The following is a 24,265-nucleotide window of genomic DNA, read 5'->3' as shown; positions in this document are numbered from 1 at the left end:
ATTGATGATTGTTCAAGGAAGTATCCACTGGTAATGCACACAACTTCAAATCTGAAGAATGAAGATTTACTTCAGAGGCACATTTGTCTTCCCATTCCTTGCATTGTTGCCCACTGTCTGAAAATATGCTGGTCAACTATAATGGTACAGATCATGTCACTTGAGATTTTCCATGGATTTTCACTTTTCACTGAATTCAAAGATATGCACATCGGTGTTCCATTTGCACCATGATACAAGGAACTAAATATATTTAAATAAAAAGCATATTAAAGATTGGCATGGAGTTAACATAAAAGACAAATTATTCTTAGACTTACATTTTTGCAAAGCCAAGTTTCAGACTTAGTTAGATGCGTAAATTCAAGAATTATTGTTGCGTTTCACTTAATTGATGCTGTACCGAGAATTTGGTTTAGATTAAACTGCCCATTCCAGGTATTGGTCTGGTAAACCTTCTCTGAACTGCTTCCAACGCATTTACATCCTTCCTTAAATAAGGTGACCAATACTGTACACAGTACTTCAGATGTGGGTCTCACTAGTGCCTCAATCATTTATGCCACTTGCCAGGTATATCTGCCAAAACCTTTGCTGCTCATTTACAAAGCTCCACCCTTATGCAGTCTTCAGTGAGTTTCTTGAATTTATGCAGATAATGCGCTAGCATAAGTTTGCACCCGCAAAGTTAAGTGTAGCACAGTCCAGTCACCTGATAACGGTCTAACTGAGTTTTCCGCAGATCAATAGCAATTTGCCTCACGGTATTTTGGAATTTTTCTTAGTGAGACCAGCAGTACACGTAACCAAAGTGCTCTCAGTCACAGGGCACAAAAAAAATGAAGACTCCTGCTTCCCTGTCATATGTTCAGCTGACCAAAGCAGCTTGAATCATTTTCACAATCAGTATAATAATGGAAAAGGAACAGCTGAGAAAGAAAGTCTGAGAGCCAAGACAGAAGATAGCAGCCACTCACTTTTACCCATATTAGCAGTGCTGCATTTCTGTTTGTTTTACACCAGATTTTACATTCCAGCATGACCTATACAGGAATCTTGGGTGCAAGTTCCTGTCTACAAAATTGGCACAGCATCTGATGTAAATTTGAGTAATTTCTGTGCGAACTCCCAGAAATTTAGGGCTATTATCTTTCACATGCAGCCCATTCCATTTAATTCTAGCTAACTTGAATCTTTTGAGAGCGGTAATCAACTCTGAATCATTAGATATACAACTATATTTCTCTGAATCCCAAAAATCCGATGCAAGTTGTTTTACATTAGAAGCTTATCAACCAGAAGTATGAACACATCAACAAAACTGATGCCCAATAAACTGCACTACAAAATGTTTTTGTGAAGCAATGTTCAACATAAATGTTAATATATCTTCTCACAAGCTTGTGAAGAATGGTTAATCTAGCTCTAAGTGATTTTCTGTTTATTTAAACAACAAAATATGTTATAATAGAGAACTTATTCTTCCTCCATAACCCACTCCCATGCTATTTAATACCAAACTATAATGCTTCATTAATAACACACTGAAGTCAATTAAGACTAAAATTCTGATAATTAAATTAAATAAATTACATCAACATTGTATTGTAACCGCAAAATCATTATGACAGCTTCCTTTTAAAGCTTGCCTGTGGGAAAACATTGAAATAATAAGTGCTTTTCAAAAGCAATGATAAATATATTTAGGTAGCAAAATAGCTAAATTCCAACGAAATAATTAAATTTAAAATGATAATAACAAGCACATCAGCCAAGAATCACAGTTAATATCAGTGGATAAACATTAAATTGAATAAGAAAACTTTTATTTTACTTTGGTTAAAAGTCTAAACAAAGGAATGCTACACAAACATGTTAGGCATTCATCAATTCATAATTGCCAACAGCAATTTCTAGTCTATCTGGTTACATGCTAAGTGGACAAAGATCAAATTTCCTTTGAATGGCAGGGTCCTGACTGACCTTTTACCAGAATATTCATAGGTACATATTCCTATTGTTGTCAAAACCCATCAAGAGCCTAAAAAATATTGCAAATCTACAATTGTGGTAACTTATCATTCAGTTGATTTATATGCAGAGGCACTCTGGTGGCTCATTGCTCGTGATACCAAGTACTGGCACTATTGAATGGGAAGTAAGTTGTCAGAGGCATATCACATTTTGGGATTTTGAACATTTTTTCATGGGGCGGATTTGGATATGATATCAGTGTTGCTTCTAAATTAAAACAAACTTTAAAAATGTTAAAAGTCACCTTACAGCCACATGCTTGAACTGCTAGGACAAGAAGAAATTGGTAAGCTCACGAGTTCACCCCAAAGTCAATGAGCAACCTTTAAACCTGTTAGCAATGACAGTCTCAGGCAATCGTGGTGCAGATGCTACAAATGCAAAGATTTGTATCTTGGGGCATTAGAATGCTGTTGAAGATAACCTGAAAGCTAGTTTCAAAAGTAGATTGTGTTTCAATCCTTCTGAACACCAGCACTAAATAATTGTTTCTTACTACTTAAAAATTGCTTTTTCATTTTTCCTGCCAAATTGAAAAACCAAACCATATTACACTCCATCTACCACCTTGTTCACACACTTAAGCTATTCATATCCCTTTGCAGACTCTGTGCCCTCCTCGCACTTTACTTTCCCACCTAGCTTTGTATTATCAGCAAACTTGGATATATTACACTCAGTCCTATCATCCAAGTCATATATAAGTATAAGTATATGTAGATTGTTAATAGCTGAGGTCCCAGCAGTGATCCTTGTGGCACCTCACCAGTGCAAGCCTGCAAACCACAAAATGACCCATTTATTCCTTCTCTGTTTTCTGACCTTAAATCAATCTTCTGTTCATGCTATATTACCCCAAACTTTTGAAGCCCTTACTTTATGCATCAACCTTCCATTTTATCAAATGTCTTACGAAAATCCAAATATATCTTGGCTTGTCACACCTTCACAAAAGTTGAATGCATTTGACAAACATGACTTTCCTTTCAGAGAACTATGTTGACTCTGCCCAATCATATTTGTAAGTACTCTGTTACCACTTCCTCATAATTCAATAATCAATTCCAGCATTTTCTGGACAAGTGATACCAAGCTAACTGATCTACAGTTAACTGTTTTCTCTCTCCCTCCTGTGAATTTGCTACTTCCCGATCCACTGGGACTGTTCTAGAAGCTAAGGTATTTGGGAATATCACCATCAGGGCATCCACTAATTCTGCAGTCACCTCTTTTAGACATCTAGGGTGTTTGCTGGATCTTAGTCCCATTAATTTCTCCAGTGCTTTTTATTTTACTAATATTAATTATTTTAAGTTCTCACTCTCATTAGACCCTTGGCTCCCCACTATTTCTGGTCTGTTTTTTGTGTCTTCAACTGTGAAGACAGATACAAAATATTTGTTCAATGTCTCTATTTCCTTATTCCCCACTATAATTTCTGCTGTCTCTAAGGGATCTACATTTACTTCTGCTGCTCTCTACCCTTTTTAAGTACTTGTAGAAGTTATTAAAATCTATTTTTATATTTCTTGCTCATTTACTCTCATTCTATTTTCTCCCTCTTGATCCTTTTACTGATTTCTGTAACTTTCTCAATTCTCAAGTTTACCACTCTTCTTGGCAATATTATAAGTCTCTTCTTTTAATCTTGTACTTTCCCAAACTACTTCTGTTAATTTGATTTGTCCAGTCTAAAAGATGATTGAAGTCTCCCACAATTATTACATTGTTTTTATTAGAGGCCCTCTTATTTCTTGACTAATACTCTATCCAACAGTGCAGCTTCTGTCAAAGGGCTGATAACCCCTTCTCAGCAGTGTGTTCTGTATCTTGTTATTTCATATCTCCACCTGTACTGATTTTATTTCCTGCTCTTCTAATTCAAGAACATTACTCACTTTATTATCAGGGCTACCCCAACTCCTTTCCATGTTGTCTGTCTTTTGGAAACAGAGTACCATGGAATATTTAGGTCCCAACTTTGGTCAGTATGCGATCACGTCTCTGTAATTGTCATTAGATCAAACTATTTATCTCTAGTTGTGCCATTAATTCGTCCATTCTGCTACAAATGCTTTGTGCATTCAGATATGCCTTTAATTATAACTTAACATTTTTTCCTGATTTGACCTTATTCATTGCTGCACTATTACCCCCGTTAAACTCTGCCCCTTCCTGTCATGCTATTTATCTTTACCCAAATTGCTACACTGCTCCATGGCCTTGACTTATCTCTTTTGTTCTGTAAATCTCCCTTCACCTGACCTCAGCCCCATCTACAGTTATTCAATTCTGCAGGACACTGGTCCAAGCCTGGTTTAGGTGGGGCCCATCCAAACAGAACAATTCCCTCTTGCCCCAGTACTGGTGTCAGTGTCTCATGAATCAAAACCAGTCTTCCACACCACTCAGTGTCATTCAGTCAGCTCTTCAATCTGACCTATACCAATTTGCAGGTGGGTCAAGCAGTAATCCACAAATGTTTACTTTTGAGGTTCTGCTTATTAATTTGGACATTAGCTTCTCAAACATCCTCAGGAGAATGTCATTTCACATTCTACTTATGTCGTTGGCTTCTATACGGGCCACAACAACTGGATATTCCTCCTTCCACTCCATGTTCTTCTCCAGCCACAAAGAAATATCCTTAATCCTGGCATTAGGCAACCGCCATAAGCTTCAAAATTCCCAGTTGCAACTGCAAAGAACAGAACCATCCCCTTGACAATACTGTCCCTAATCATTACAACATCCTTTTTTACTCCTCCCTCCTTGAAATCAGTTTGCTCATCCACCCTGTGTATTTTGCTCTCATCCACACAGGCAGTAAGAACCTCATCCCTGTTGGATAAGGGCAAATGCCAAAGCTCCCCCAGCACTGCTCCTGCAAATCCCCTTATGCCTGACTCTCGGTCACACCCTCCTGCTCCTGGCCATGAAATAGCATAAGGGGTGTGACTGTCTCCTAGATTAAAGTATCTAGGGAACTACCCTGCCTCCTTGATGCCCTCAATGTCTGCACCTCAGACACCAGCTCAACACCTTTGAACTGAAGTTCCTCGAGGTTCAGACACAGCAGACGTGGTTGACCAGGTGCTCTCCACAAATACTCCCATGCTGCAGTTTCAACTTTTTCTATTTATTTAATTAAAGTTTTGTATATAACTAACTTAGCTTCTAGTTTTTTTTTAAACTAATTACATCATCTACTTTAAACTATAGGTGGGTTAAATATTTACCTGTTAAATGGACCACGACATGTGCTTGAGGTAAAAAGGAGCTCCTCCTTTCCCCTACACTGAATTCCCACTCCCATTAAATGCCCAAATTTTACACTGTTTATGATGCGCTCCATATGACCACCTCAAAGAAGGTTCAAACTATTAAGGTCATAGCAAGGTGCGAGGGCATAATCTAGGTTTGATATTTCAAATTCATGGACAGATTGCGTGCAGACACTCCTGTTTTGCTGTGTACTCAGATAGCTATACGACATGGGTCAAAGTTGTTGAAGAAAAAAGGAACTTGCTTCAATAGCAGACACCAGATGGAATTAGAACATTTAGCAATTAAAACAGCACAACATTGAATGATCGGTAAATTATGCACATTTTTGAATGCTGCCTTAAGTCAACTAATTTCACAAAGGCATCAGTAATTTAAAAGTGAAATATAAAATCCAATCATCTGAATTTCCTACCTTAACAACAGCATTCAACAGCACCACTCCTGATTTTTTTGTTATTACTTGCTTTGTAGTGTAGTGATGTTCCATAAGCTGAGGGATTGTTGGAAAACCAGTTCCTTCAAATCGATACTGATTCTGTGTAAAAAGTTAAAATAAAGTATCTAAAAATACTAATCAACTTTAAACAACATTTAGCAGACCAAAATGGTATAATAAACAGTCTAGCACTGTACAGTATCAGCTACTTACAGTTAGGCTGATAAGTGGCAATAAATAAGTGACAAGCAATGATCGTGTGCAGAAGAGCAGGTCCAGCATTTCTTTTCAGTGGCTTTCCCCTAACAACAACTTTGGGGTGCGGGGGTGGAAGGGCAAGGACCATCACCAGCCAAAAGTTGAACTGGACTAACCATGTCACTACTATGCCTACAGGAGTAGGGCACAGTTTAGTAGTCGGGGACAAATGTTTCACCTCCTTTCCCTTCAAAGTCTTTTCAACATCAACAAGGTAAAGTCAAGAATGAAAAATAATTCTCATCACTTGCCTGGATGAGGGCAATTGCCACTATTTTGTTAAAGCCATGAAGCAGAGCAGTTTTGTTCATGAAGAATTCACAGAAGGGGGCTATTAACAAAATCCAAGGACAAACAATAAAAGTAAAAACCAAAGGTTGGTTAGAATTCCAAGCCTCAAAGAAAATCTCCTACAATAAAAAAATTTAAATACCAATTGATTGTATTAAGGACAGAACTTATGGAATGCACGCTTTTCTGTGTGAAAATGCCCTACTGTGAAAATAGTAATAAGGTTTAAAAAGAGCAGGGAGAACGAAAAGGCTTCACATTAAAAAGAGCAGGGAGAGCAAGGAGACTTCATTTTAAAAAGAACAGGGTGACTTAATTTTAAAAAAGAACAGGGAGACTTTCATGTGAGACCAGCGGCGGAGTGACGTCACAAACCAAAACATGGCGCGAGTGCAGGGAAAGCAGCCAATTGGTGAGTGTTTCTATTATTTAAAGTAAAAGTAAGATCTTTAGTTTGTATTTAGGTCTCTAGCCTTTTTTTTCTCAATTTTTCTTAAAAATAGCTTAAGTATAAGATCGATACTGGCGTAACAAAAATTAATTACAATGAAGTGTAAAGAGCAGGGATACTAGGGTAATTAATTACTAAATTAAATAAAATACGATAGTGATGGCAGGATGAGTGATGTGTTGCTACTGCAGCATGTGGGCAGCTGCTGGACACCAAGGTGAACCAGAGCAAACACCTGTAGTAAGCGTTTGCAGCTCGAGGAACTTCGGATCCGAGTTGATGAGCTGGAATTCCAGCTGCAGACATTGCGCCACATCAGGGAGGGGGAAATTTACCTGGACACTTTGCTCCAGGAGGCAGTCACATCCCTCAGATTAGGTAACTCAAATTTGGTCTGTGATCAGGGACAGGATGGTGTAAATGCAGGTGAGGCAGGTATGGGGACCCAAGGGGGTAGTGTTCGAGGAGCCTCGGCCCCTGCAATTCTCCAAGGTTTTTGCAAGCTGTGTGGACGAGATCAGGACTGCAGGGAGGTGAGCGAACTGACCACAGCATCGTGGTACAGGGAGCCACTCAAGTGAGGGGAGGAATTAGGAATGTAGCAGTGGTAGGGGACAGTATAATTAGGGGGATAGACACTGTTCTCTGTAGCCGTGAATGTGAGTCCCAAAGTTACCTGCCCAGTGCCAGGGTTAAAGACGTCTCCTCAGGGCTGGAGAGGAACTTGGAGTGGGAGGGGAGGGATCCAGTTGTCGTCATCCATGTTGGTACCAACGACATTGATAGGACTAGAAATGAGGTTCTGCTGAAAGAATTTCAACAGTTAGGAGCTAAATTAAAAAGCAGAACCTCCAAGGTAATAATCCCGGGACTACTGCCTGAACCACAGGCAAACTGGCATAGGATAAATAAAGTCAAGGAATTAAATGTGTGGCTCAAAGGTTGGAGTGGGAGGAATGGATTTATGTTCATGGGGCACTGGCACCGGTACTGGGGTAGAAGGGAATTGTTCCGGTGGGACGGGCTTCACTTGAACCATGCTGGGGAGAGTGTTCTGTCAAATCGATTAACTAGGGCTGTAGAGGGGGCTTTGAACTAAATAAAGATGGGGGAGGATTTTGGAGAGGGTATATGGAGGCTTACAAAGCAAAAGGATATGGCATCACTACAGGGCAGCTTTTTACGTAATGATACCCAGAGTGTACAAACATTTTAAAAAAGCAGCAAATAGGGTCAAAGAGGAAAAAAATGGTAAAAGGGCAAAGTTAATGGCTCTTTATCTAAATGCACATAGTATTCAGAATAAAATGAATGAATTAATGGCACAAATAGAGGTGAATGGGTATGATCTTATAGCCATTACGGAGACAGAGGTTACAAGGAGATCAAAGCTGGGAACTAAATATTCAAGGATATGTGACTTTTCAAAAGGACAGGCAGGAAGGAATGAATGGTGAGGTAGCTTTGTAAGTACAAGATGGAATAAGTACAATAGCAAGAAATGATCTGGGATTAGAAGATACAGAATCCATGTGGGTGGAGCTAAGAAATAACAAGGGGTAGACAACACTGGTGGGAGTAGTCGATAGACCCTCTAACAGTAGCTATACTGCAGGACAGAGAATTAATCAGGAGATAATAAGGCATATAAAAATTAGGGCAGTACATTAATCATGGGTGACTTTAATCTTCATGTAAATTGGGAAAAACAAATTGGCAGAGGTAGTCACGAGCAATAATTCATAGGGTGTATTCGGGGCAGTTTTCTAGAACAATAAGTTATGGGTCCAAACAGAAATCAGGCTATTTTGGATCTGGTAAAGTGTAGTGAGACAGGTTTAAAAACTGATCTCAGAGTGAAAGATCCCCAAGGAAACAGTGACCATAACATGGTAGAATCTGGCATTCAGTTTGAGAGTGAGAAACTTGGGTCAGGAACAACTATGCTAAACTTAAATCAGGATACTTACAAAGGAATGAGGGCAGAGTTGGCTGGAGTGGACTAGGAAAGGATTTTAGCAGAAAAGATGGTTGATGAACAATGACAGATGTTTAACAAAATAGTTAATGACTCATAACAAAGATACATCCCAGTGAGGAAAAAAGATTCTAGGAAGGGGATAAACCACCATGGTTAACCAAGGAAGTTAAGGATAGTATCAAATTGAAAGAAAAAAAATACAATATGGAAAAGATTAGTAGTAAGCCAGAGGATTGAGAAAGTTTCAAAAGCCAACAAAAGATGACCAAAATAATAATGAGGGAGAAAATAAATTTTGAGAGTAAACCAGCAAGTAATAAAAAAAACGGACAGTAAAAGCTTATATAAAAAAGAGAGAGGCCAAAGTTAATATAGGCCCCTTAGAGAATGAGGCTGGAGAAATAATTATGGGGAACCATGAAATGGCAGAGGAGTTGGACAAATACTTTGCATCAGTCTTCAAAGTAGAAGACACTAATAGCATTCCAAAAATATTATGTAATCAAGGGGAAAAGGGGGGAGAGGAAATAAATACAATAATTATCACCCATCGACGTAACCAAACACCAGGCAAAGCATTTTCACCGTACGAATTCAAAATAAAAATTTTTTCACTTTGGTTCCTGTGGAACCAGTTGGAGGCTTGCAGCTGCCTTTTGATCTCACATTGCCTCTGCTGTGCACACCCAAAACAGTTGTCATTATACCTACCACTACCCATTGAAAGTTAATTCCCATTGTATCAACAACCTCTGAACTAAACCTCTCTAACAATTCAACCGTTAGGTATCCGTTTTCACCCTACTTCTTGAATGCTCTATTCAAAAAATGCAACTCTCTCTCTTACATATCAAAACTAGTACACATCAAAGCACCCACACTAGCTGGCTTTAATCCAATTAATACACAGACTAAACCTCTATTTTCGAAGAAAAATATTTTTCAAAACATTACATACATTAATAGCTTCATGACACAGATGGAATATAATGTTTTTTTTTAATTCATTCACGGGATGTGGGCTTCACTGGCTGGGCGACATTTATTGCCCATCCCTAGTTACCCTTGAGAAGGTGATGATGAGCTGCCTTCTTGAACCGCTTGCAGTCCATGTGGTATAGGTATGCCCACAGTGCTGTTAAGAAGGGAGTCCCAGGATTTTGACCCAGCGACAGTGAAGGAACGGTGACATATTTCCAAGTCAGGATGGTGAGTGACTTGGAGGGGAGCTTCCAGGTGGTGGTGTTCCCATCTATCTGCTTCCTTTGTCTTTCTAGGTGGTAGTGGGTTTGGAAGCTGCTGTATAAGGAGCCTTGGTGAATTCCTGCAGTACATCTTGTGGATGGTATACACTGCCGCTACTGTGCTTCGATGGTGGAGGGAGTGAATGTTTGTTGATGTGGTGCAAATCAAGCAGACTGCTTTGTCCTGAACGGTGTCTAGCTTCTTCAGTGTTGAAGGAGCTGCGCTCATCCAGGCAAGTGGGAAGTATTCCATCACACTCCTGACTTGTGCCTTGTAGATGGTGGACAGGCTTTGGGGAGTCAGGAGGTGAGTTACCCGTTGCACAACTCCTAGCCTCTGACCTGCTCTTGTAGCCGCAGTATTTATATGGCTAGTCCAGTTCAGTTTCTGGTCAATGGTAACCCCCCAGGATGTTCATAGTGGGGGATTCGGTGATGGAAATGCCATTGAACATCAAGGGGCGATGGTTCGATTCTCTCTTGTTGGAGATGGTCATTGCCTGCCACTTGTGTGGCGCGAATGGTACTTGCCACTTGTGAACCCAAGCCTGGATACTGTCCAGGCCTTGCTGTATTTGGGTATGGACTGCTTCAGTACCTGAGTCGTCGCGAATGGTGCTGAACATTGTGCAATCATCAGCGAACATCCCCACTTCTGACCTAATGAAGGAAGAAAGGTCATTGATGAAGCAGCTGAAGATGGTTAGGCCTTGGACACTACCCTGAGGAACTCCTGTAGTGATGTCCTGGACTGAGATGACTGACCTCCAACAACCACAACCATCTTCCTTTGTACAAGGTATGACTCCAACCAGTGGAGAGCTTTCCCCGATTCCCATTGACTCCAGTTTTGTTCTGGCTCTTTGATGCCACACTCGGTCAAATGCTGCCTTGATGTCAAGGGCAGTCACTCTCACCTTACCTCGGGAGTTCAGCTCTTTTGTCCATGTTTGAAACAAGTCTGTAATGAGGTCAGGAGCTGAGTGACCCTGGCGGAACCCGAACTGGACACCAGTGAGCAGGTTATTGCTAAGCAAGTGCTGCTTGATAGCACTGTTGATGACCCCTTCCATTACTTTACTGATGGTCGAGAGTAGACTGATGGGGTGGTAATTGGCCGGGTTGAATTTGTCCTGCTTTTTGTGTACAGGACATACCTGGGCAATTTTCCACATAGCCGCGTAGATGCCAGTGTTGTAGCTGTACTGGAACAGCTTGGCTAGGGGCGCAGCAAGTTCTGGAGCACAAGTCTTCAGTACTATTGCCAGAATGTTGTCAGGGCCCATAACCTTTGCGGTATCCAAGTGCCTTCAGCCGTTTCTTGCTGTCACGTGAAGTGAATTGAATTGGCTGAAGACTGGCATCTGTGATGCTGGGGACCTCCGGAGGAGGCTGAAATGGATCATCCACTCGGTACTTCTGGCTGAAGATTGTAACAAACCGCTACAAAGACACAAAAACGGAATGCGGGAAAATGTGAGGTTATGCACTTTGGCAGGAAGAATAGAGGAGTTGAATATTATTTAAATGGAGAAAGACTGGAGAGAGCTGCAGCACAGAGGGATTTGGGGGTCCTCATGCCTGAATCACAAAAAGCTAGCATACCAGTTCAGCAGGTTATAGGGAAGGCAAATGAAATGTTGGCCTTTATTTCAAAGGGAATGGAGTATAAAAATAGGGAGGTCTTGCTAAAACTATACAAGGCACTAGTTAGACCACACCTAGAATACTGTGAACAGTTTTAGTCTCCTTATCTAAGGAAAGATATACAGGCATTGGAGGCAGTCCAGAGGAGGTTCACTGGGTTGATCCTGGGTAAGGAGTGATTTTCTTATGAGGAGAGGTTGAGTAGGCTGGGCCTGTACTCAATGGAGTTTAGAAGAATGAGAGGTGACCTTATTGAAACATATAAGATTCTTAGGGGGCTTGACAGGGTAGATGCCCTGGGTTGTGTCCCTTTGTGGGAGAGTCTAGGACCAGAGGGCATAATCTCAGAGTAAGGGATCACCCATTTAAGACAGAGGTGAGGAGGAATTTCTTCTCTCAGAGGGTAGTCAATCTATGAAATTCTTTACCGCAGAGGGCTGTAGAGGCTGGGTCATTAAGTATATTCAAGGCTGAGATAGACAGATTTTTAATCAGAGGATTGAGGGTTATGGGGAAAAAGCAGGGAAGTGGAGTTGAGGATTATCAGATCAGCCATGATCTCATTGAATGGCGGAGCAGATTCGATGGGCTGAATGGCCTACTTCTGTTCCTACATCTTATGGTCTTACGTGAATAGATTGCTAGCTTGATATATGGGAACGATAAAAGCAGCAAATAACATATGCTGCAGGAAATCCACAACTCATTTCAGACGTTCTGTAAAAGCGCTGCACCGCTCAAATGTATTTAGTAGGATTATAATACAATTTCTTACAGTAACTTTATATTTTAGTTTATTCAGAAAACAAATGCTTACATTTTATGAAGTCACTACAATTTTAGATGCAGTACTTAAGATGAAAAAACACTGCTATATTTGGCACTTGTGCATATTCTGTGGACAGTATACTGCTGGGTAGCAGGTGAAGGTAATTTACCTAAAAAAACTTAGAACTCAATCGGTCAAAAGTGGAAAAAGCCATAAACACTTCCTGTGAGGTGATCCAATAGCACTGTGCATTGGAATTCCAAAACACAGAATAATAAAATAAAAGGAGTCACAAGCAACCTCCAATTCTCAGTCATGATGCGCAAAAAAGGCACTGAAAAGAAACTATGCAGCTTCCCTTGATGGGAGAAAGAAAAGCAAAACAGGTATCATTACCTGGGACACATGCAAATTGGCAGAGGACAAATCAGATTAGGGAAATGAATGAGTGGCTCAAAATCAGGTGTGGGAGAAGTGGGTTCCGGATCTTGGGGAAGAGGGGAAAGTGGGATCTGTACCTTTGGGACAGCCTACACCCAAATCATGCTGGGACAAGTGGTCTTGCGAACTGCAGAACTAGGGAAGTAGAGAGGGTTTTGAACTAAATAGTGGGGGCAAGGGATCAAATATGGGAAGATGTGGTAAACCAACGAGCAGAGACAAGACAGAACAGAAAGGTACTATTCTGGGAAATGAAAAACAGACTGTGACAGGAAGGGATAGACAATGCAAATATAACAGTAAATCAACAGATGAAACTAGAGGTTATAAAAAGGATAAAACTAAAAGCTCTGAATCTGAATGCACGTAGCACTCAAAACAAAACAGATGAACTGAGAGCACACATAGAAATAAATAATTACAATTTGATAGCCATTACGAAGACATGGGTGCAGGATTGATACCTGAATATTGAAGGGTACAGGATATTGAGGAAGGACAGGAAGTGAGGATAAGGTGGAGTGGTGGCTCTATTGGTTAATGATAGTATTAGCACAATAGAAAGGGATGGCCTAAGTTCAAGAAACCAGGATGTGGAAACAATTTGGGTAGAGATGAGAAATGAAAAAGGAAAGAAGTCACTTGTGGCCCCCGAACAGCAACCACATGGTAGGGCTGAGCATAAAGGAAGAAACAATTGGAGCTTGTCAGAAAGGCACGGCGATAATCATGTGAGATTTTAATTTACATATAAACTGGAAAAGTCAGATGGGCAAAGATAGCCTAGGTAAGAAGTACATTGAGTACTTTTGGAATAATTTCTTAGAACAGCATGTTCTGGAGCTAACCGGAAAGCAGGCTATACTAGACCTGCTATTGTACAATGAGATGGAGTAATTAATGATCTCATTAACAATTTCCCAACGACAGACGTTAAACTAACTGGCCTATAGATACCTACTTTCTGCCTCCTCTCCTTTTTGAATGAGGGCGTTATATTACCATTTTTCCAATCCACTGGAACCTTTCCAGAATCCAGGGAATTTTGGAATATTATAGCCAATGTATCCACTATCTCTGCTGCTACTTCCTTTAAGACCCTGGGATGTAGGCCATCAGGTCCTGGGGACTTATCCCCCTTTAATCCCAATAGTTTGCTCAAGGTCATCAGGCTGAGTCAACATGGTTTCATGAAAGGGAAATTGCGTTTAACCAACTTATTGGAGTTCTTTGAGGAAGTAACATGTACTGTGGATAAAGGGGAACTGGTGGATGTACCGTACTCAGATTTCCAGGAGGCATTTGATAAAATGCCACATTGCGGAACATAAAAGTTCATGGAATAGGGGTAACATATTGGCATGGATATAAGATTGGCTGGCTAACAGGAAGCAAAGAGTAAGCATAAATGGGTCTTTTTCAGGTTAGCAAGATGTAACGAGTGGTGTGCCACAGGGATCAGTGCTGAGTCCTCAACTGTTTACAATTTATATAAATGACTTGGATGAAGGGGTTGAAGGGATAAGGGGGTCTTTCTCAGGATGGCGGCCGGTGACTAGTGGAGTTCCGCAGGGGTCAGTGTTGGGACCACAACTTTTCACTTTATACATTAATGATCTAGATGAAGGAACTGAGGGCATCCTGGCTAAGTTTGCAGAAGATACAAAGATAGGTGGAGGGACAGGTAGTATTGAGGAGGCGGGGAGGCTACAGAAGGATTTGGACAGGTTAGGAGAATGGGCAAAGAAGTGGCAGATGGAATACAACGTGGGGAAGTGTGAGGTCATGCACTTTAGTAGGAAGAATAGAGCATAGACTATTTTCTAAATGGGGAGAGAATTCAGAAATCTGGAGTGCAAAGGGACTTGGGAGTCCTAGTCCAGGATTCTCTTAAGGTTAACTTGCAGGTTGAGTCGGTAGTTAGGAAGGCAAATGCAATGTTGGCATTTATTTCGAGAGGACTAGAATATAAAAGCAGGGATGTGCTGCTGAGGCTTTATAAGGCTCTGGTCAGACCACATTTAGAATATTGTGAGCAATTCTGGGCCCCGTATCTCAGGAAGGATATGCTGGCCCTGGAGAGGGTCCAGAGGAGGTTCACGAGAACGATCCCAAGAATGAAAGGCTTAACATATGAGGAACGTTTGAGGACTCTGGGTCTATACTCGATGGAGTTTAGAAGGATGAGGGGGGGTCTGATTGAAACTTACAGAATACTGAAAGGCCTGGATAGAGTGGACGTGGGGAAGACGTTTCCATTAGGAGAGACTGGGACCCGAGGGCACAGCCTCAGAGTGAAGGGAAGACCTTTTAGAACAGAGATGAGGAGAAACTTCTTCAGCCAGAGAGTGGTGAATCTATGGAATTCATTGCCACAGAAGGCTGTGGAGGCCAGGTCATTGAGTGTATTTAAGACCGAGATAGATAGGTTCTTGATTGGTAAGGGGATCAAAGGTTACGGGGAGAAGGCGGGAGAATGGGTTTGAGAAACTTATCAGCCATGATTGAATGGCGGAGCAGACTCGATGAGCCAAATGGCCTAATTTCTGCTCCTATGTCTTATGGTCTTATGAGATGGAAGGGAAGCTAACAGGCCTGTAGTTTCCCGCTTTCTGTCTCCCTCTCTTTTTGAATAATGGAATAATCTTCCAATCTAATCGGACCTTCCCAAAATCTAGGGAGTTCTGGAAAATTAAAACCAATGCATCGACTATCTCACCAGACACTTCTTTTAAGACCCAAATTTGCTGATGATACAAAGATAGGTAGGAAAGTAAGTTGTGAAGAGGACATAAGGAGGCTACAAAAACATATAGATAGGTTAAGTGATAGGCAAAGGTCTGGCAAATGGAGTATAATGTGGGAAAATGTGAAATTGTCCATTTTAGCAGCAAGATTAAGAGAGAAGCATATTATTTAAATGGTGAGAGATTACAGAGCTCTGAGGTGCAGAGGGATCTGGGTGTCCTAGTGCATGAATCACAAAAGGCTCATATGCAGGTACATTAAGTAATTAGGAAAGCTAGTAGAATGTTATCATTTATTGCGAGGGGAATTGAATACAAAAGTTGGGAGGTTATGCTTCAGTTGTACAGGGCACTCGTGAGACCACATTTAGAGTACCGTGTACAGTATTGATCACCTTATTTAAGGAAGGATGTAAATGCATTGAAAGCAGTTCAGAGAATCTTTACCAAGCTAATACCTGGAGTAGGTGGATTGTCTCATGAGGAAAGGTTGGACAGACTAGACTTGTATTCGCTGGAGTTTAGAAGAGGAAGAGGTGACTTGATTGAAACATATAAGATCCTGAGGGGTCTTGACAGGGTGGACGTGGAGACAATGTTTCCTCTTGTGGAAGAATCTTGAACTAGGGATCACTGTTTAAAAATAAGGGGTCGCCCAATTAAAACAGGGATGAGGCGAAATTCTTTTTCAGTCAGAGGGCCGTGCATCTTTGGAACACTCTCTTCCTGAAAATGTGGTGGAAGCAGAGTCTTTGAATATCTTGAAGGCCAAGGTGGGTAGGTTCTTGGTAAGCAAGGAGGTGATAGGTTATCAGGGGTGGGTAGGATGCAGATTTCAGGTTACTATCAGGTCAGCCATGATCTTGTTAAATGGCGGAGCAGGCTCGAGAGGCTGAATGGCCTACTCCTGCTCCTTCTTCATATGTTCGTATCCAAAAACTACAGCATGATTCCACCATGCTGTTTCTGTCCTCCCTTGTGCTGTCTGTGAAGATTCCTGTGAGGAGAGGGTAGCTATGAAGGGGAAGCGCAAGAGAGGATGCAGACTCTCAATGGAAGTACAATAAGCTTACCAAAACACACAACTTTTTTGTCCCCTTGTTTTTTTAAGAAAATTTAAATCTCTAAATTACAAAAGTAAAAAACAAGAACTATTCATTAGCTAATCCCGAGTAAATAAAATCGGTAAGCTACAAGTAGAACTAGCCTGGAGAACTTTATAGAGCACTGTTGATATACAGTATACCAACAGACCGATTCCTTTTGGGACAAGGGACAATACAGCAACCCCAATTTGGACTGAGAGCATGGATCAGGTGAGCAGACAGGTCAGGTGGGGCACTGGCAAGCCACGACCCAATCACAACAGTATCAAGTCCAAGCAATTTTAACCCCCTAGCCTCATTGACCTGCCACCGGTCAGCTGCCCACCTGAAATCTTTGATTTTGCATTAAAATGGATTTCTCTGCTCTCCTTTTAAGATGTGCAAAAAAAAAATGATCTTAGACGATATTAATCAGACAAAAATTGTGCAACAAACAGTCTAGCAATCTACAGTATCAGCTATTTACAGTTAGATTGATAAGTGGCAATAAACATGTTCCAAGAAATGATCATGTGAAGAAGAGCAAGACCAGTATTTCTTTTCAAGATATCAATAATGTTCCTCTATCAACAACTTGAGGGTGTGGAGCGAAGGGGCAAGGACCGTCACTTCTCAAAAGCTGAACTGGACTAGCCATGTCATTACTGTGCCTACTGGAATAGGGCAGAGTTTTGTCGTCAGTGACAAATGTTTCACCTCCTTTCCCCTCTTCACAATCAATCATTGTGCAGACAGCCGGAGGTTTCTGTGCCAAGTTAGCTGAACTTAGCTATATCGTCATTAAGTGCGCTGTAAGTAACTTCAGCATCCCTGTATTATTAAAGTCAAAGAGTCAGCTTGCAAACATACTCCTCATGGTATCTGGTGATTCTAGCCACAAAGTACAGGTGCATTACAGAGATGAACAGAACTATGGGGTAATGATAATGAGGGACTTCAATAATCCTAACATAAATTTGGATAAAATAGTATAAAGGGCAGAGAGGGAGAAAAGTTTCTGGAATTGTGTTCAGAAGAATTTGCATGACCAGTAGATTTCCAATCCAACGAAGGAGGAGGCATTGATTCTGGGCAATGAGGTGGGTAAGGAGGGTCAAGAGTCAATCAGGGAACATATAGAGAACAGTGATCACAGTATCATAAGATTTAGGTTGGCTATGGAAATGGACAAGGAGCAATCTTAATTTGAAGTAAAAAAGACTTAGGGCGGAATTTTCCATTTTCCAAGACTAAGTGCGGAAATCAGGAAAATCAGCATGCATGATTCCTGCTGGACAGCAGGGCAGATTTTCATGCCCAATCTTTCATCTTTCAGATTATTCGTTATGCATTCACGAGGAGCACGTTGAATTTCCTGACAGGGCAAGCAGCGACTCATTTGCTTCACCGTCACCTCACAGACTTCGATGTCTGGGTGCCAAATTTAAATGGCACCCGGACACTCGTTCACACACTGCAGGCCTGGACCTCTGCATCACATATATAAAAAACGTCAAGAAGGCGGCACTAACCCCAGCCCCACAGTTCAGTGATGCCTCCCTGGATATTCTCCGCCAGGCAGTCGAGGAAAAGTGGGAGGTCCCCTGTTAAGGGATGGGAGCAGGAGGCCCACCCATCTGACCACGGCAGTCTGGGAGGAAGTTGGCAGGGAGGTGAACGCCCATGGGGTCCAAAGAAGGACTACCCTGCAATGCAGGAAATGAATGATTTAATCCGTTCCACCAGGGTAAGTCAAACTTCTACTCACTGCAAACTCACACTCTCATAAGGGCATCAGGCAGTCTAAGAGTTAGAGTCCACAGGGATGTCACACAGGAACAGCAGATGGAACATTGGCACTCAATATGTCAGAGCCACTTAACACTTATCATCTCATGCAGAACCCTGCACAAAACGGTCTTAATCCCTCACTGGGAAGAGCTCAGTGCACACAGCAGGCATGCAAGCTTCTGAACTGCGCTTTCATTAAGTGTTCACACTCAATCCATCTGTCTTTATGCAGGGCAAGATGGACCACCACAGGAGGGAGAGACACAAGACCAGAGGTGGGACCCCAGAGTTCAGGAACCTCAACCGCATTCGAGCAGCAGACTGCAGAGCTGGCAGGCAAGGACACTGACATGACCATGCCTGCATGGAAGGCAAGGTTGGCCTCCCCCAACTGCCCAATGATGAAGCATCCATTATACATCGGCAGCATGCAGACTATGATGTTGAGTGATGTGTGAAGTTTGAACCAGCCTAGTCAATCACTAATTCTCTCTTCTCTCCATTCCAGGTACCAGCAATAAGAGGAAGCCCCAGCCTACCTCAGATGAGGAGGAAGAATAGGGTCCCGCACCTGTAGAGCTGTCACTGCATTCATCTGTACCCTCCATCAGCACAGATACACCCACCTCAATGGGTCCTAGGTGTGTAGGCTCAGGTTCACAATCTGGTGATCACCTCACTGACAAGGGTCCACAGCAAGCAGGCGCAGTGACAGTGGAGATCTCTGGCACTGGAAAGACTGCTAGAGACCAGGCCCCTGCAGAGTCCATGTCCAATGACAAGCCTCTGGAATTAGCCCTAGGACAAATGTTGAAGGTGCAAAGACAGGCAGGGAACATCCAGCAGAGTTGTCAGAGGCCATCAACAGAATGCGACGAGGGATAAAGGAGTCCATCCACTTTCTTTCTGGTGTCGCAGCTCCAGCATGCGAATGCATCAAAGTCTCCATAGGAAGGGTGGTGGCTGCCTTGCAGACCGAAGTCCAGAAGAATGCAAGTTTCTGCCGGATTTGCACTTGGAGCTGCACCCCATCCTTGTAGACATGGGCGGGATCCAGCAGTGGCTAGGCAAGAGGGGGACAGGGCACCTTGACCCTCCTCCAGGCGCCCCTTTCTTTTCAAGGAGTCATTGGGCACCCACAGGGAGGTGCAATGCCAGCCAGGCACCCTGGGAGCATCCAACCAGTACACTTTAAGGGTGTACTGTTGCTCCAACCTCCCTCTTCCAGTGACCCGCCTCCTCCAGCAGGTCAGGCCAAGGCAGGAGACCCCTCGCAGGCCGGAGCCCTCAAGGGCTCGGGCCTCCAGAGGATGCCTGCTAAAGTCATCTTAGGCAACAGGGTATGGCAGTCAGCAAGCTGCCTTCACCTCTACTTCGGATGTCGGAGCTGCACCTAGACATATTGGTCGGGTTCAAAAAATGAAAAAGTATTAAATGCACACTGGTGGCGCAGGTGTACATTCATTTTACATACTTGGCACTTTCGTAAATATATTATCATTTATTCTTTTTCTAAGTCTCATGGATTCAATGGATATTCAAGTGATGCAACATTCAGCATGCACTCAAAAGGGTCAAACATGGTTCCCCTCACTCCCAAACTCCACAAAAAGCTCCGATCTGGAACTTCAGTTGCATTGATTCCCACGCAATCTCACCACAGAGAGTAGCCTATATTTCCACATCTGCGCCATCAGCAAAGGCACATAATATGTGACCATGTCAGCCTTAAAGCCCAGGCAGACATCATTTGGGCGAGGGAGATTCACTCATCAGGCTTGTTAATGATACTGCTGCTATCGCCCTTTCCAGGTAAAGGATATCCGGGAGGACCAGAGATGGGCGTTCCTTCCATTCATACACGAATGTGAATGGAGACAATGCTCTTTGAGCAGGGCAATGAGGGCCACGTGCAAAAAGCTTCATGCTGACACTTTTCCACTTGGCTCCACTACCCTCAAAACTCTATAAAGAGACCATTGCCTCAGCAGCATGGAATACCAATTGCATGGCCCCTTATCAGCCATAACCATTCACCCAGGAGGATCGAGGTGGTGGCTTGCCACCATCAGCCATGTCCCTTGTAGGCAGCCACCTCTCATGCTCCCTTCATCCCTGTCTCTGACTGCAGCCAACGGCAAGAAGCTCACACTGAACGGCAGTGCCAGGCCTTGCTGGGGTCTCGATGTTCTGAGACCCATGATTCTGAAACAAATCTGTTGCCATGTGGGCTTCACCACTTAAGAGATTCATAATAGAGCATTGTTCTCATACAGTTTCCTCATGATGATTAGGGTGACCTTGCTGCCCTTAAACTCCACCCATCCTCCTCTCACTTCGACGCATCACAGTTTTACGTCGAGTGCGTTGTCATACACCATTTCTCCAGCAGCATATCACTAATCCAACTGCACACGCCTTTCCTCCCCTTGCAGCCCACACCCATTACTGTCCCCATGCACACCCTGACCCTGCCCACCCCCATTATCCGTGCTAGCTTTCTTGTGCCTCTCCATGACCCACACAATGGCAACTACACCTGCCAGACACACCCTGAACCTCCCACCCTACGGCATCCCAAATCCCCCTCTGACTGTCACTGTCCCATCCTACCATCAGTACCCTGGGTTCTCCCCACAGGACCCCACCGTCGACACCACAAACCCAGCCCTCTAAGACGCTCCCACCCCCACCTCACCCATCTTTCCCGGACGCACTTTTGCCCCACTTCCAGCCTTTGCCTGCTTCCCCTGCCCAGCCCCCAGTCCACCCTTTTACCTCGCTTTACCTGCATACCGTTTCCAGCCTTGGCACAGCTTTGGCTACTAGTGCCTGAGAGCGGTCCCCAAGAATGTGAAAGCAGAATCAACTGACCTGAAAGTTCAGGAAGAAGTATACCTTGCCAGGTGCATACCACTTACGTACAGTCGTTAAACGTAACATTATAAATTCCCGCTGGCGGGGCACTCAATTTGGAGGGGAAGCAAGATTTCAGTCTGTTGGCCTTTTAATGAACATTCATGATATACAAATGGGTTCCCAACATAGTTCTGTGGGACACTCGAACCGCCTTTAAACCACCATGAAAGTCAGGGGAACAAGATTCCAAACTAATTTCCCAACATCGGGAAACTGATTTTTGACTTCCTGCAAAATTTTGCTCCTTGCTCGCCACAATTCCCACTACTGGAAAAGGGTCAATTTCAATTGGTGAGAGCTGATCTAACCCAGATAATTTGGAAAGAAAGGTTAGCAGACAAAATGTAACGGAACAATGGGCTGCTTCAAAACCAGAGATGATTCGGATACTATCGAGGTACATTCTTAAGAGGAGGAAAGGTGGGGCAAATAAAGCCAGAGCTCCCTGGATTACAAAAAGGATGGGAGGGCAGGATGAAGCACTAAAAAGGTGCATACAACAGATGTCAGTTTGACAACACAAGTGAAATCCAAACTGAACATGGAAATATATAGTTGATATCTCAAATTTAGTGCTTCTTGTACCTCTGTCTGTTACGTCTGTTTGAATATAGAAACTTCAGAGGGGAAACGAAAAGGGAAATAAGAAAGGCAAAGAGAGAGAATGAGAAAAGAATAGCAGTTAACATAAGCAGGAATCTAAAAGTCTTCTATAGGCTTCTCCGTAGTAAAAGGGTCATAATAAGAGCGATCAGACTGATTAGGGATCAAAAATTGAACCTATGCATGGAGGCAGAGGGCATGCTTGAGGCACAAAAACAAGTACAGTAAACTGTGTGTTATCCGGCACTCTATCAACTGGAATTCTCCAATAAATGGAATTTCTGATGTTCCCCTAATACGAATCATCACTTAACCAGCCAGAAACAAATACTGAAATTACCTAGAACCCATACCTGTAGACTGTGTTGTTTTATACTTCAATTTATGCTTTAATGTACTGCTGAAGATTAGAAGTAAAAAGAATATTGTTCTTTAATTCCTGAGTGCTTCCATACTAGTTCATACGACAAATATTGTACTATATTCCTTTGGTAATTGGAACTCTCCGTTAACCAGCATTTTTGATTAACCGGCACCACCCATTCCCTGTGCATGCCCAATAATAAAGATTTTACTGCACTTTGCATCCATGTTTACCAAAGATGATAATGCTGCTGGAGTCATAGTGAATGTGGAGGTAGCTGGATAGGCTAAATACTGATAAAAAGGAGGAACTAAAAGAGTGGCTATCGTTGACAAGTTTCCTGGCTGAATCAGGTAAACCAGAGGATTCTGAGGAAAGTAAGGGTGGAAATTGCAGAGGTACTGGCCATTGTCTTCCAATCCTCCGTAGAAACGGGTGATCCCAGAGCACTGGTGAATAGCAAATGCTACACCCTTATTCAAAAAAGGTGCAAGGATAAACTCAGCAACTACAATAGTTTAACCTCAGTGGTGGGAAGACTTTTAGAAACTATAAACCACAACCAAATGAGCAGTCACTTGGACAAGTGTAGATTCATTAATGAAAGTCAACACAGATTTGTTAAAGGAAAATTGTGCTTAAGCAACTTGATTGAGCTTTTGATGAGGTAACAGAGAATATTAATGAGGGTAATGTAGTTGATGTGCTATACATAGACTTCCAAAATGCAATTAAGAAAGTGCCACATAATAGGCTTGCCAGAAAAGTTGGAACAAAAGCAGCAGTGGCATGGATATGAAGTTGGCTGAGTGACAGGAAACAGAGAGCAGTGAATTTATGTTTCCTCGGACTATAAGAAGGTATACACTGGGGTGTGCCCTGGGATTGGTATTAAGACCACTGCTTTTCAAGATATATATTAATAATTTACACTTGGGAGCATGGGGCACAATTTCAAAATTTGAAAATGACACAAAACCTGGATGCATTGTGAACGGTGAGGAGAATGATGACAAACCTTAAGAGGCTGGTGGAATGGGCGGGGGGGCACGACAGATGAAATTTAAAGCAGGGATGTGTGAAGTATACATTTTGGTGGGAATAACAGAGGCACAATATAAACTGAAAGGTACAATTCTAAGGGGGTGCAGGAACAGAGGTTGCTAGGGATATATGCTCACAAATCACTGGAGATGGCAAGACAGTTTGAGAAAGCTGTTAACAAGGCATATGAGATCATAGGTTTTGTAAATAGAGGAATAGAGTAAAAAAGCAAGGAAGTCATGATAAGCGATTATAAAACACTAGTTCGGTCTCAACTGGAGTGTTGTGCCCAATTCTGGGCGCCAAACTTTAGGATGGATGTAAAAGCTTCAGAGAGGGTACAGAAAAGAAAATTGTTACAGGGATGAGGGACTTCAATTATGTGGATAGATTGAAGAAGCTGGGGGGGCTCTCCTTAAAGAAGGGAACGTTGAGGGGAGATTTGATAAAGGTGTTCTAAAATCATGTCTAGACAGATTAGACAGTGAGAAATTGTTATCCATGGAAGTAGGGTCAAGAACTAGAGGACACAGATTTAATGATTGGCAAAACAGCCAAAGGCGACATGAGGAAAACCGTTTCTATGCAGCGAGTGGTTAGCATCTGGAATGCACTGCCTAAGTGTGTGGTGGAGACAGGTGTCCCCATTAACTCTTCAAGTCTAATCCAAAGTTTCAATGCAATCCTGTGAAGAAGTGGATCTTGCAGCTGGAAGTCCATTTGATTATGTTCAGAAGATTGAGTGAAGGGGACTCTGTTTGAAAAGGTCACTGGAAGACTCATTCAGAGGCGATTGAGAGAAGGGAGCCTGCTGAAATGCTGCGAGGGCTTTGGACTTGAATTTACAAAGCCTTATTTCTGCTAAGAGTGTG

At 42.4% G+C, this 24,265-nt stretch overlaps 1 protein-coding gene across 1 annotated transcript in view; it reads right to left on the bottom strand.

Moving 5' to 3' along the window:
- fer (fer (fps/fes related) tyrosine kinase) overlaps window positions 1–24,265 on the bottom strand; it is a 423,137-nt gene that overhangs the window by 196,875 nt on the left and 201,997 nt on the right. Inside the window, exon 12 of the mRNA XM_078566022.1 lies at window positions 5,735–5,857. Within this exon, the coding sequence (XP_078422148.1) occupies window positions 5,735–5,857 (123 nt within the window). The remainder of the gene's footprint in view (window positions 1–5,734; window positions 5,858–24,265) is intronic.

The sequence above is a fragment of the Cetorhinus maximus genome, chromosome 2, assembly GCF_964194155.1.
Source record: "Cetorhinus maximus chromosome 2, sCetMax3.hap1.1, whole genome shotgun sequence".
In the NCBI taxonomy this organism is placed as follows: Eukaryota; Metazoa; Chordata; class Chondrichthyes; order Lamniformes; family Cetorhinidae; genus Cetorhinus; species Cetorhinus maximus.
Note: the sequence above shows the minus strand (reverse complement) of the source record. Positions and strands in the feature narration are given on the sequence as shown.